Source organism: Hippoglossus stenolepis, chromosome 20 (genome assembly GCF_022539355.2).
Source record: "Hippoglossus stenolepis isolate QCI-W04-F060 chromosome 20, HSTE1.2, whole genome shotgun sequence".
Taxonomy (NCBI): domain Eukaryota; kingdom Metazoa; phylum Chordata; class Actinopteri; order Pleuronectiformes; family Pleuronectidae; genus Hippoglossus; species Hippoglossus stenolepis.
In genome coordinates, this window is record NC_061502.1 from 18,974,296 (window position 1) to 18,987,720 (window position 13,425).

The 13,425-nt window shown below is 44.4% G+C and overlaps 2 protein-coding genes across 2 annotated transcripts in view; one reads left to right on the plus strand and one right to left on the minus strand.

The window, feature by feature from the left end:
• Window positions 1-4,146, plus strand: part of afdna (afadin, adherens junction formation factor a) — a 73,491-nt gene extending 69,345 nt beyond the window's left edge. The window contains 2 exon segments of the mRNA XM_047337962.1: window positions 1,935-2,010; window positions 2,363-4,146. Of these exon segments, the coding sequence (XP_047193918.1) occupies window positions 1,935-2,010; window positions 2,363-2,516 (230 nt within the window). The 3' untranslated portion in view covers window positions 2,517-4,146.
• A 201-nt stretch (window positions 4,147-4,347) lies between these two features.
• Window positions 4,348-12,681, minus strand: tdrd15 (tudor domain containing 15). Its single transcript, XM_047337964.1, has 5 exons — window positions 12,616-12,681; window positions 11,517-11,583; window positions 5,478-11,195; window positions 5,074-5,228; window positions 4,348-4,840 (listed from the first exon to the last, which is right to left on the minus strand). Exons 2-5 carry the CDS (start codon window positions 11,567-11,569, stop codon window positions 4,827-4,829), a joined length of 5,940 nt encoding a protein of 1,979 aa, XP_047193920.1. The 5' UTR covers window positions 11,570-11,583; window positions 12,616-12,681; the 3' UTR covers window positions 4,348-4,826.
• Between the last annotated feature and the right edge of the window lie 744 nt (window positions 12,682-13,425).

Sequence of the window (13,425 nt, forward strand, 5' to 3'; positions counted from 1 at the left end):
GCATGTTTCACCACACACACACACATCATGAACACTGCACTCTGGCTGCCAGCAGCTCCCCCCCCCCAGTAACCGGCTTGTTGTCTATTGCTTTTCACTGACTGTGCGAAGCTTCCACCGGCTGCACCCGGCTCTTTTTTTTATTTCTTTTTACTTCTGTCTCTGTTGGTTCGTCCGTTAATTTTCTTCCTGAGATCATTTTCTTTTCTTTAATCGTTTGTGCTGTGTTGTCTCGTCTCTCTCGGCTCTGTCAGCTGGTCCTTCACGTGTCTCTGCTGTCTAACGCTGCAGCTTGACTAAAACCTTCCCACGACTCCCACAGGGCAGCGCGGCAGGTTCAGGTGACCGAGAGTCGGGTCACCTGAGGCTCCCCCCTGACGTGTTTTCTGAATCAAACATGTTTTCAATGAATGTGATGTTGGTCAGCTGGCAGCTCCACGACGCTCGAGTCGGACTTTAATAAAACAAAACGTGGCTTCTTCTGGAAACAGAGGGTTTTTTATAATCGGGATAAAACCACAAGAAAAACAGTAATGACCCCAGTTTGCCTCAGAGATGGACGTTTGTAAGAAAAACAGAAAAACAATGTTTTAACGTCCACTGGCCTCTAAGATAACTCGACCAGAGGCAAAGAAAAACAGTCGCAACCTTTTGAGAATTCGTGAAAAGCCAGTGGACGACTTTTTTTTTTGTGAATCTGAAGAATTTTTTCGATGGCAGTGCCAGAAGTGTATAATTTTCCATCTCTGCCGGCTGCACGGAGGAATGTGGCCGGCCTCGAACGTTTGTTTCTCCGCGGTCACTTTGTTCTCTGCCAGTTTGTGCTCATGTGGTTTGAGGCTGATCCGACTTGATCGCGTCCCAAACTCCACTTCAGATCTCGACTCTGTGAGATCCAGAGAGAGAGAGAGAGGAGCTGCCAGCTGCAAGAATCCATCTGGGTTCACACCCTGTCGCTGAGTCTCCGTCTGAACTGGACCAGCTGAAACAAACCAAAGCTGCTCAGACCGGGTGTTTAACGTCGGTCGTCTCTGGGCCAACACCTGGAATCTGGCCGGATTCGAACCTGCGATGTTTCTGTTTCCTCTCAGCCTGTCGTCGCTGCACCATAAAGAGTCTGCAGGGTTTTATTCTCAGTTTAAAACATGAAACTCTTCCTTCTCTCTGGTGGAAGCTGTGTTGAAGCTCAACTCTTCATGATGAACACGAACCAGGAAGGAGGAACGTTTCTGTCGTGATAAACATCTGCAGACTCTTCGGTGAATCAGTTTTAAAGTCTGAGGACGAATCTGTCCGTCTCTGCTCCAGTTTGGAAGAGACACGGTGACGCATGAGCAAAGTGATTAACGTCTACTCTGGAGGTCAAAGGTCGAGGTCACCTTCTTCACTGTTAAATGAGCCCTGTTGTAAAAACATGTACATTTGGCTTTTAGTTCAAATGAATGAACGACTTTACCAAAGTAAGAGCACAGCTCCTCAGCGGGGAAGGCGTCTGACCTCGGCCTCAGATCCGACACTTCCACAGACCACCTGCTGCTCTGAATGGCTCCTCGGCAGCTTTTTAACGCTTTCTTCTTTCTCTCATCGGCTCGCTGCTTGAGTTTCATCAGATCTGATGGTTTCTGCCTAACGCTTGTCCAGAACTTGCCCCCTTCCTTCCTTCCTTACTTCCTTCCTTCCTACCTTCCCTCCTTCTGCTTAGGCTGGTCTGTGGGAAATAAAGTGAACCTGAGAAGCTGCTGGGTACTTGTGACCGAACCATTTATTAATTAAATCTTTTAGCTTTTAGATTGAACAGTTTTAATAAAAGTAGCTCGTCGTCCGTCACCCAGCAGCTTCTCTCTCCGGTGTTTTAAGGAAACGTGTGTGTGAACGATGCTGACTCGTGTTTCTCTGCTGTCTGTCTGTGTCTGTGGCTCCTGAACCTGGAACAGGATTTAACTCGTACACTGGAAACTCAGCAGGAGTTGTAGGATCGGGAGAAGTCTACAAGGACAAATGGACAAAGAGGTGAGTCGTCGTTGTCTACAGGTTTTTAACAGTCGGACGTTTTACTGGAAGAATACAAATATCTCAGAATGATGAAAGAGGAGCCGTACACGTAGAAGAAACAGACGACGAGATTCCAGATCTTTTAGTGACAAGAGTCAACAAAAACACGTGATTTATACATTATTGGTATTATTAGTATTAGTATTCCTTCGCTCACCTAAAGGTTCTGGACATTTCCCTGTTTTTGTGAAAGACAAACTCTTTGTAAATCCATGTCTGAGACTGTCTGGTGAACCTGTGTGTGTGTGTCACTGTGTGTGTGTGTGTGTGTGTAACTGTGTGTATCACTGTGTGTGTGTGTGTGTTGCAGTCAGGAGCAGGAGAACGCGAACCCCGGCAGCAATCCGGAGAGTATGACCTTCAAGGAGCGCCAGCGCCTCTTCTCTCAGGGGAAGGAAGTTTCCAACAAGGTCAAGGCGTCGCGCAAACTCATGGAGCTGGAGAACGAGCTCAACACCAAGTAGACCCCCCCCCCCCCACCCCCTCACCCTCCCAGCGCCACCTTAACACCAGCGTCACCACGGTAACGTTAAGGTGCTCCTGGGACGACAAAGAAAGAACGAGCACTGCGCTCCGAGCGTCTCCTCCCGTTTGTTCCCCCGTTTTTACTTTTTTTTTATTTTAATCATCAGATAACTGGACGGTTTCTCGACGTAGCTTTATCGTTGCAATAGAAGAGACGTTTAAAATTCCCTTCCCCTCATTACGGTCTGTCAAGGATGTATAATGATGAAGCACTGTAAAAAAGTTTTAATTATATCTAGTGAGAATTTGAGAACCACACGACAAAGGGGATATATTTTTGTTTGTAAAGTGGTTTTTGGGGCCGAGGGACAAATGTTTATTCTCATTTTAACTTTTTTTGTTGTTTTTTTTAAATAGCTAACTGAAATATGAACAATTTTATGGTATTGTTTTATGCTCTTTTTTTTTTTCTGCATCACGTTGTTTTCACACTTTTAATTCCTTCTCGCCCGAAGCGGAGCTCCTCCTCCTCCTCTTCATCATCATTATTATTATTATTTTTTATTTTCTTGTTTTTTTTTAAAAGATTAAATTCTCAGTGAGTGGAAACACTGTTATTTCATTCCGTAGCAAGAAAGCATGGGATTTTCTTTTTGTGATGTTTTAGATAAAACTCTGAGGGATTCTCCAGAGAAGGATCTTAAAGTGCACAACATTACTGTAAATATCTGGGTCCACGACTGTCTCACTCTTTTACTACTGTAGGAACCTGCCAGGCTTCGAAAAAACTGCTAAACTAATGTGATTCAACAGCATTTTGGCGACAGGAAGTCCAACAGGAAGTCCGTCCGCAGCTGGACGGGCTCCCTGCTGCTGGAGCTCCATTTTTTTTTTAAATGTTTCGCCCCAAAACCTGAGGTGACTGTAATTTTTATTTTGTTTTTAAATCATTTTTTTCTTGCCGAGTTGTGTGAAATTAATTGGACTGATTATAAATTCAAGCCAGAAACAGGAACTCACTTTCACTCACAATGTGATTCATGTTGGTTTTCACGATAATAATAATAAAAAAAAAAAAAACGAGAAACAAACAAACGCTCTTTAATTCTTTTGCTCCTTTTGCTTTACAGATATTTATTTCAAACTCTGTGGGGGGGGAAACGGCACTTGCACAAAATAACTTGTTTTAACTATTAAATGTTTCTGAGAAGTGGATCACACTCGTACGTCTGAAAAGTTGTTTTCACACCAGTCGCAGGATGTTTCGTGTTTTTAAGTTGTGATTGTGACAAATATACAGACACAAAAATATCCATAATGATATTCACCACCACCACAGCTGCTGTGCTGATGTAGAAAAGAAACGCTCCTCAAACCAAACACCTCCTCTGCAGTTTCCTCCAGTGACTCCACCCGCCGGTGGGTTTATTAGATTCTTCTCTCCCGGAGCCTCAGATTCTACACCAGAAAATAAGTGACCTGTAAAAAAAAACACCACATCTGTGTCTCCTCTCCCCCCCGACGACGACAACGACTCCTTTCCAGGTTTCAAAATGAACTGAATCATTGAAATGGTTTCATGTTTAGCCTTTTTGTAAATCATTAATAAATACAGATTTTTCAACAGTGCAGGCTGGAAGTGTGATCTTTTGTCACTGATGTTAAATTGTGTTGTTGCATTTACATGAATTGTCTTGTTTCACATTATAGTAACAAACTATCTCGAGATATCAAACCTTTGTTAAGAGTTAATAATCACAGGAGAACAGAGGAAATATAACTTATGATTCCACGTCCGTACTTCTCTTCATTTACTCACGAGTCAGCAACTTGTTTATGAGGAGAAATTATTTATTTTCAAAGTCAATAAAACAAGATGCAGGAACAAAAGTAGAAATTAAACTTTAACGTGTTTCCTCGGCTGCTTTACATTCACTTCTCTTTTCTAACAAAGGAACAGTTTAAAATCAAAACAATTAAACATAAAACATATTGTGAATGAACCTAAATGTAGAAATGAAAACAGACAATTTACATCTTTGAAAATATTTAAACTTTTCACGAACTCACTTTTCAGGAAAAAAACACGAATGTGAAGAACTCAGTCAACAAAACATAAATAAATAAAGTCTTCACAGAAACACGAGTTAAAGACAGAATCAGTCATGTGACGTCAAGTTAACGTGGTTCACTCATAAAACTGATACTGAAGCTTCATTGAATACCAGTCGTATCTCACAGGTTGATTTGACGCTGGCATCGAACAAAGTGCTGCACGGCCTCACTGCCCGTTTTACATCAAGCCACCGTCACATGACGTCGCCTGAAACACAAGAAGACGACCAACTGTCAACTGAGTGTTTGGCTTTGATGAATAAACAGAATTAACTTTACTGTGTCACCTTCACGTCCTTTAATTAAATACTTTTAACTTATAGCTAATTTCATTTAGGACTTTTAAATGTGATACTACTATTTACCCTCGTGCTCACAGAGGAAGAGAAAACCTTCAACCTCTCACTTTGCACCGATACATAAATTGTGTGAGAAACTTACATCGAGTGGATCCGGACAAAGAACTGAGTAGTTTCCTCCCCTCGTCTTCCTCAGCTGAAGGATCGGACGTCCCATCAGAGGCTTCCACTTCCTGTTCGCTCGCTCTCTCGCTGTCCGAGCTCAGAGGGACGAGGCAGGGGATCAGCTCCTGGAACCTGAGGACGTCACAAACATTTTAATGTGTTTTTAGTTTGAAATGATGCAAACATTTGACTTTTTCTCGTCCGAGCAGCAAAATTATTTACACTAAAAATACGACCTGATTTCCAGGTGATCAATTTAAACTGGTTCCTATATTTTACATTTCTAGACTTTCTGCAATGAATAAAGATGAATAAACTTGTTTTAGAAGAAATAAAGGTCTGACTGAACTTTAAGTATTAAAGACACAGGAGGAATCGAACCTGAGTCCCAGCATGACGTCCACATAGTCGGCGTGTCCGGCCTCCACCAGCTCCCTGGCCACATGGGCGCCATCTGCCAAAATGTCCACCTTCCAGTGAGCGTGTGACACGAACTCTCTGAAGAAGATCTGAAGGTTCTTCTGGTTCAAACATTGCTGAAAGAAATCCGCTGCCTCATCGGTCCACTGTGTGTCTGCAGCTGGCTTCACCCCCCGCAGGATGCAGGGGTAGGTCACCTTGGGGAGTTTTAGCAGCTCCTCTGGAAGCATCCTCAGCTCGGAGCAGTGCTTGAGTGGCACGGACTCACAATGCCCATAATCCACCAGGTTCAGCACCACAGCGGCGTCGGTATTCACGATTTCTGTCCTGCACCACTTGTTCTTGGAGTCTGATTTCAAAAGGCAACAGGTGCCCTGGACTATGTGGGCGTCAGGGAGAGGAGACATCTGCTCAGGGAGCTCCTCCAGCATCACGGACACTTTGTCCGTGATGAGGAGAAAATCCTCGAGGACGACGCTGAACTCACACGGAGTCGTCACCGCAGCAGCGAAGCCAAAGTATCCGGAGTCCAAGTCGATAGGAGCGAAGACGAGTCTCTGAGGACGACTTGTGTTGGGGTCGTTCTGAGTTCCAGCCTCTGATGGGATCCTCTGATCGTGTTGGTTCATGATGAACAGTCCGTTAACGACGAGTTCAACCATCCACAGGTTTTCAGCTCCTGAGAAACGCACAAACACGACGCTGACGTCTTTGCCGATCAGCGGTTTCAGCGTCTCACACCAGGATTTGTCGGTTTCCTCTCGCTCGCTGAACCCAAAGCAGTTTATTCTGCACAGCACTGCCAGGTTGGGGATTCTTGTCAAGTCTCCACACTGTCGTCGGATCGAGGCGTTTGGAATTTCCTCTGTAATTCCATGATCCACCAGTAGGACGTTGCACCTTTCCTCACCCACATGCTGAACAACAGCCCTTTGCCACGTGTTGTCTGTGGGAACCTGAACGAAGCACTTGAGGCCTTGTTTGACGTCCTCTTCCGCCACCGGCTCACATCTGCACAGGTTCTCAGCTGTGAATCTGTCCAGGGCATCGAGCAGGAAGCTGGTCCGAGCAAGTCGGACGTAGAAATCCCCGTCGCTCAGGACGGACAGAACTGTTCCATTCTCTCTGTCTTTGGCCTGAACACTCGGAGGAATGAAAGCATCAGTACAATCGTTCGTTTCCCTCCGATTCCTCTTCATCCCTCTCTTCTTTGTGATGCGACTCCTGAGGCGCCTGCAGGTTTTCACCTTCAGTTTGTTCGGCAGTGACACATTTTGACATTTGGCAACAGATTGCACGACTCTCTCGAAAGTTGTCGTTTCATTGACGCTAGTTTCTGCTCTGAGGTGGTTCTCTTCAGATGTCATTTCCTGCTCCATTTTAGTTGAAGTCACAGGAGACTCCTCTTCCTCTTCGTCTTCTTCTTTGTTTTCAGGACCGGTTTCAACAACCGCTTCAAGTGCTGCAGGAAGATCAACCTCTCCATCTAGAATCTGGAGCTTGACTTTCCACTGAGTTCCAGCTTGACGGACAAAGTCGACCATGACAGGCGTCTCCATGACAGCATCGGTGAAAGAAGCATCATTTTCAAACGCGCTCGTGTCCACCAGGCAGCAGGATAAACTGAATCTAGGCTGAGAGAGATGCTCTTCTGGTATCAGGTGGATTTTCTCCTTCTCCACGACTGCTGAGTTCCCATAGTCCACAAACTCCACTGCGAAGCTGGAGCTCCCTTCAGAGCGTTTCACCACAGAGCGATACAGAGCGCCGTCCTCCTCGTACACGGCCAGAACAAGGTCGTTGATTCTCACGGACACGACGGACTTTAAGGAACTTCTGAAGGTAGAAGAGTTCAGACCTTCACACATTTTCACGATGGCGGGTTCGTCATCTGCCAGGTGAAGGAAAAAGCTGTTGATTGAGTTGATGTGGGAGACGAAGCATTTCGCTCGGAGACCGGCACTAATGTTCTTGTCGGGCAAACATGGGAGTTGAGGGATTTCAATTTTTTGGGTGTTTTGAGGTTTTTCTGAATTTGTGTCCTTGTCTCTTTGTTGTTTAACCTCAGAGTTTCTCCGTGTTTTCTCAGCAGCGCTGCTCTTTGTCTTGTTGTCGTTTGGCTGTTTCATTTTCGTGTTCTTGTTCTGAACTTTCCCATGAACACAGTTTTTTGTGTCTTCTTTCTTTTTCGGGGGGGCATTACCAACTTGAGCACCTCTGTGGGAACTCGATTTCCCTTTACGTTGGCTCGTACTCTTGACTGGGATCTTTGCGTTTCCCTTGTGAGGAGTTTTAACTTCTGTCTTTTTTATCGTGGGAGCAGAACTAACAACAGTTTTTTGCTTCGGTGAAAGACTGAGAACGAGCTCCTTCACCTTCTCATTGATGTTCACGTCTCCGTCAAACAGCACAACATCAAACGAGCCATCTTCTCTCCGTCCAACTACGACGGCTCTGACCTGCTTGTTGAGGATTGTTCTGTCCAGCCATTCCTTGACGTCGGCATAGAGCTCCTCCTCGGACACTGAGGCGAGGCGACACCGGAGAGCCTGCATGGGGGTGTACAGCAGATCGGCACAGTCTCTGGGAATGAATGTGACCTGGGTTTTCTCAGATATGCTTTTGTTTCCGTAATCCACAAAGAAGACACTGAGATGCAGGGGGGACGGAACCGGATGTGCCAGCACTCTGTAACATTTGCCATCGAAGTATTTCCCCAGGCACAGCTTCCTCACCACAGCTCTTGTGCTGGCTTGCATCATTTTCTCGCTCTCCTCTGAGATCTTCTTCTCAAGCTCCTCGATGATTTCGCTGTTTCTCTCCAGGTGGCAGTAGACCTCCCACTGGTTACTCACGTGGGTCACGTACACTTGCTCTTCATTTCCAGGACTCAGATCATAAGAGGAGTAGACGAAAGTCTCAGGGGACACTGTTGATAACTGCCTGGTTGAGATTGTTGCCGCTGTTGCCAGACCCTGTTTAACAAGCCAGCTTGTTAGGTTCTGTTGGGTCTGGGTGTTGTAAAGATCCACAACATTGTAGAACCCTTTGTTTTGCACAATCAGATGAGAGACAACGTTACATCTCAGACCGCCAGCGCTGTCCTGGACGAACTTTCTCACCGAGCGACACGCCTCCGGGCCCCAGCTCCCACAGCTCTCAGGGTCAGTTGGTTCAATCAGGGTTGAAAAACTGCACCTGAACGCTTGTCCTTCCAAATCGACATATTCTGGCATTATTGCCTGAAGATGATGCTCCTGGACCCAGATGGATAAACCGTAGTCAATCAACATCACACTGGCATGATCGTTGTGTTTGTCTGTGATGAAGGCTCGGTACCATCTTCCATCTAGAGACTTAGCAACACAACACTCAACCCCTGACTCAACGGGCGACGTGCTGGTTGAGTAGTGCTTCTGAATTTTATCCATCAGTTCTTCCAAAGCTGGACCTTTATCTTTAGGTTGGCACCAGAAATCTGATGAAGACTCGATGTTAGTGCATTGAACAGCAAACTCAAACCCAGGTTTGACGCTTAAAGGTTTGAAGCTGACAGGGATCCGAGACTTCTTGATTTCATTTTTACACGCGTTCTCTTCCTCTTCATAACTTTCACTTTGCTTTGTTTTCCGACCGATGTCTGACGTCAGACGATGTCTTGGGCACTTTGAGTTTTCTGTAGCCTTTGTGTTGTTGTGCACTAGAGACTCAGTGGTCACCTTCCAGCATTCAACTTGTTCTGAGGTGATCAGGAGATCGCTGATACTCTGACTGTTGTCCTGTCCCATCTCATAGAGGTCGACCACAAACTTGTTTTTCCTCCTTTGGACCACGTGGACCAACAGAGCTTTGTTTGACACAGCTTGTCTGAAAGCGTCGGAGGACGTGCTCGTCCAGACTTCATCCAAAGGAAATACATTAACAAGAGTACAACAAAAGGCAAATGCTGATTTTCTGGCAAATGCCTCCGGTATTTTCTTGATCAACATGTGTGGCACTTTCTCAATGTTCCCAAAATCGATGAAGAGAACTTCAGCTCCGTGCTCCAGAGTGTCCGTGACCACGCCCCTGTAGAAGTGCATGTCCTTCTCATAAACTGCACAGCACTGGGCTCCGAGCTCAGGATCCACGAGCACGTCTTCCTCCAGCTTCACTTGACTGAAGTGATCTTCCATTTTCGTCATCATCTCTTCAAACTCCTCATTGCGTTTTTGTGTTCTGATCCAGAAGTGGTTTGGATTCTGGACGTGTTCAACATAGCCCACAAACACTGAGTCTTCCTGCACCTCTTCTGCTTCCAGTGTTTTATCAAGGGCTCCCCCCATGATGGTTTCATAGTACAGAAAACCACCCTGAGGTGACAATTCTTCTGCTTCAGAAACCGACTCAACTCCCTTTAGGAGACGCTCTTGCTCTGGTTCCTTCACATCAGCATCTTCAGCACCAAACAATGTCACGGTGTACAGATGCTGCTCTTCATCATAACTTCTGATATCCACGTCCAACTCCTCCCCCAGCAAACCTGCCCGGAGGAGACTCAGCTGCTGAGGTTTGACGGCCTCGTCCTGATCACGCAGACAGGAGAGCGAGCAGGGGAACGCCATGATGGGTGTTGAACAGAGATCGGAGGGCAACCTGAGGACGTTCTCAACTTTAATAGATTCAAAGTATCCATAGTCAATGAGGAAAACTCTGAGTTGAGAGTTGATGGGGAGACACTGCACGTAGCCTCTGTTCCATTTCCCGTCTTTGCTTTTCACTGAGCACAGTAAACCCAGGTTTTCTGGCGTCTTCTGGCTGTAATCTTTGGTTCTGTACTCACAGACTGAAGCCAGCTTGTTGGACATTTCCCAAAGATCGGTTTTCATACTGGCCATTTGACAGTGGAACAGCCTGGGGTTGACGGCAGCAGTTACTCGCACCTTTGCACGTGTCCCACAACTCAATCTCGGCCGACAGAAGGACAGAGTGTCTCTGAATCCCTGGAAACCCGCTAGTTTGAAGCGATAATCGTGTCCCCGTGGCTTTTCAATGAGTAAGTCAGGCACTGGTTCCATATTCTGTTTGAGCGGCAGCTCTGTCAGCATCTCAACCAGGAGGAGGAAGGTATCTGTGTCCACATGTCTCCCGAACCCATGTCTTACAAGGTCGCTGTTGATGTCAGGGGCTTCCAACAGGAGGACTTTGTGGGGAAGGAGGGCTTGAATGTCACCTGAGACGTTTCTTCCAATCAGGTTAGAAAAGTATTGCTCCACTACAGCATGAGAACAGCTCGGAAGCAGCAGCACATTTGCAAGGAAGCCACAAACTATTTTTGGAGGTAGGATGAACAGGTCGTTTGAACAGGAGGACACGTGGGTAACGTCCACGCTCAAGACGTTTCCGTGATCGATGAGGAATACGTCAAACAAGTCTTCTCGTCGATTCTGAACTCTTCCTCTGAACCAGCGGGCAGAAGTCAAATCCTCCACAAGGCAAAACTCTCCAATATCCACTGCAGCTTTTGTCTTTGGTATGTTCTGTATTTCCCCCTGGAGAATGGTATAGTCCAGCTCACAGATGGTGAGGTACTGTCCCTGGAAGTGAATCAGGGTGGCTTCCGGGTTCCAGTCCATGTGTGTTAATTTCAGGTCCACTGGCCAAAGGGCACATGATGCTGATGGACGTGGATTCTGAGACCTGAAAGTAAAGTGGTTTATATTATTCTTCAAAAAGTGGATTGAAGCATAAATTAGTTATTTTCTTGATTTATTGTTTAAGACACGAGAAAACGGTGAGAAGATATTAAATTAACTAGTTGATCAAAACAATTCTCGAAATAGTTGCCAATTACTTTTCTGTCAATCAACTAATCAGTTCATCCACAAAGAGGAAATACAAAATAATAACAGAATACAATAGCTTAATATACACTGAAAAATAATGAGAAATTAGCCTGAAAACTAAACAATACAGTGAAGGAGAGAACGTGTCAGCATCACTTATCATTGTTTTACTTACTCTTGATGCCTGGAGCCCAGCGACTGACCGGCAGCGGCATCAGTAACCGACATATTCCAACCAGAGCCTGAGAGGAAACAAACGATTAAATCCTTCAATCTAAAATTACATAAGCAGAAATCAAATAAGAGGCGCCACCATCAAAACATCTGAACACAACAGGGACAATATGAGGGAGTTTTACCAGACCGTCACCAGATGACCCAAAACAGAACAAGAATAAAAACATTAAAAAAATACAGAGAATAAATATATAATATACACCTTTCACTATGGATATACATATATTTTTTCTCATTTTCTCATATTAATTTGTGCTTGCACTAATACGCCCCAGCAAAATATATATATATATGAATGAAGTAGACATAGTATGTAAAGTTGGTGGGACAGTGAGGGGCGGCCATCTACTGAATAGCAGTATGTTATATAGAGTATAACTAAATACAGATGTATGTATGTAAATTAGATATGTAAATATTAAGTATATATTCGTAATAGTATGATAAATAAATAAAATGGTATTGAACTATATAGATATAAAAGAGTGAAGAGGCGTACATGTGGAGTTATATACATCATACAGATAATGTGCAATAGGAACATTAAATGAGTTAAATCAGTGCAGGTACTGGTGAGTGTTTGTGATATGGAAACATTGTGCAGCTTTTATGTTTTATAATTATATGCATGTTTTAATTTTATGTATAAATAATGTTTATTATCTGACAGCAGGAGCTAAACTATCCAGTGATTTAATATGTCTGCTAATGTGTGGTTAGCATTCAGTGACACTTAAATAGAAAATTACAGGATTTTAATAAGAACAAAACTATAAATTAAAATGTGAATCTGCAGTAAATTGTCTCTTCAGTAAAGAAACCGTTCAGATTGAATAAACAGGAGCTAGCATAGCGGCGGTGTAGCTTCACCTGTAGCTGCTAACATCCAGGTTAACTATGCTAACAGGAGCTAACAGCAGCTAGCTTCCTGTGTGGGTGTAGCAGCGGCCTCCAGCGGGCCGGCTCCAGCCCTCAGGCCGCCTCGCGGAGTGGGAGGAGCGGACATGCTTCCTCCGTCAGGCACCGAGTGTTCTCACCTGGTCGATCCGCCTCGCGAGCTCCACCTCTCCGGGAAACAGGAACCGGAGCTGACGCTGCTGCACCTGGATCACCGGCCGGGAGAGGGAGCACCGGAGACAGGGAGGCAGGAGCTGGGTTACCCCCCCAGTATCCACAGATAGCGGACATTAGTATGAGCTTGTAGTCAGTGAAGTGTTTTTATATCGTTCTCACATGTTATTGTAAATATAACTATGTATTTTAACAGATAAATACCTGGTAGAATATTGAAATAATATTTCTGACACCCCTAAAGTGGACGATACCATTTGTCTTCCCTCCCTCAGGTGTGTACATTGTCTCAGCCAATAGAAACACAGTACGTTAGCTAGCTAGCTTTTTAAATACGCTTCATTTTATTATATTTAGAGTTGATCGATGTGTTATTTAGATTGTTGTGGTGGTTAAACAATGACCTTTTTCATTCATACGTTTTTCTGTAATTATTTGGCAACAATTCTGAATATCAATAAATGATTTTCGTCAATAACCAATCAAAGTGCTAAACAACTGATTTGTGATTGTTTTTTATTGCTGAAAATATTGATTTTACTTGAATATTTTTGGGGTTTGTATTTACGATACTTTACAATATGATACGATAAGATGTGACACAATAAGGTTATATAAGATAGCTCCAGATTACACTTACACAATATATACAAAAATAAAACAATAGAATGTAAAGTCACAGAAATATAAGTGACAGTACAAATACAAATAAGTGAAATAGGAGTAAATGTCTAACTGTAGAAATGAAGTTAAAATTAGATGAGTAAAATAAGAAT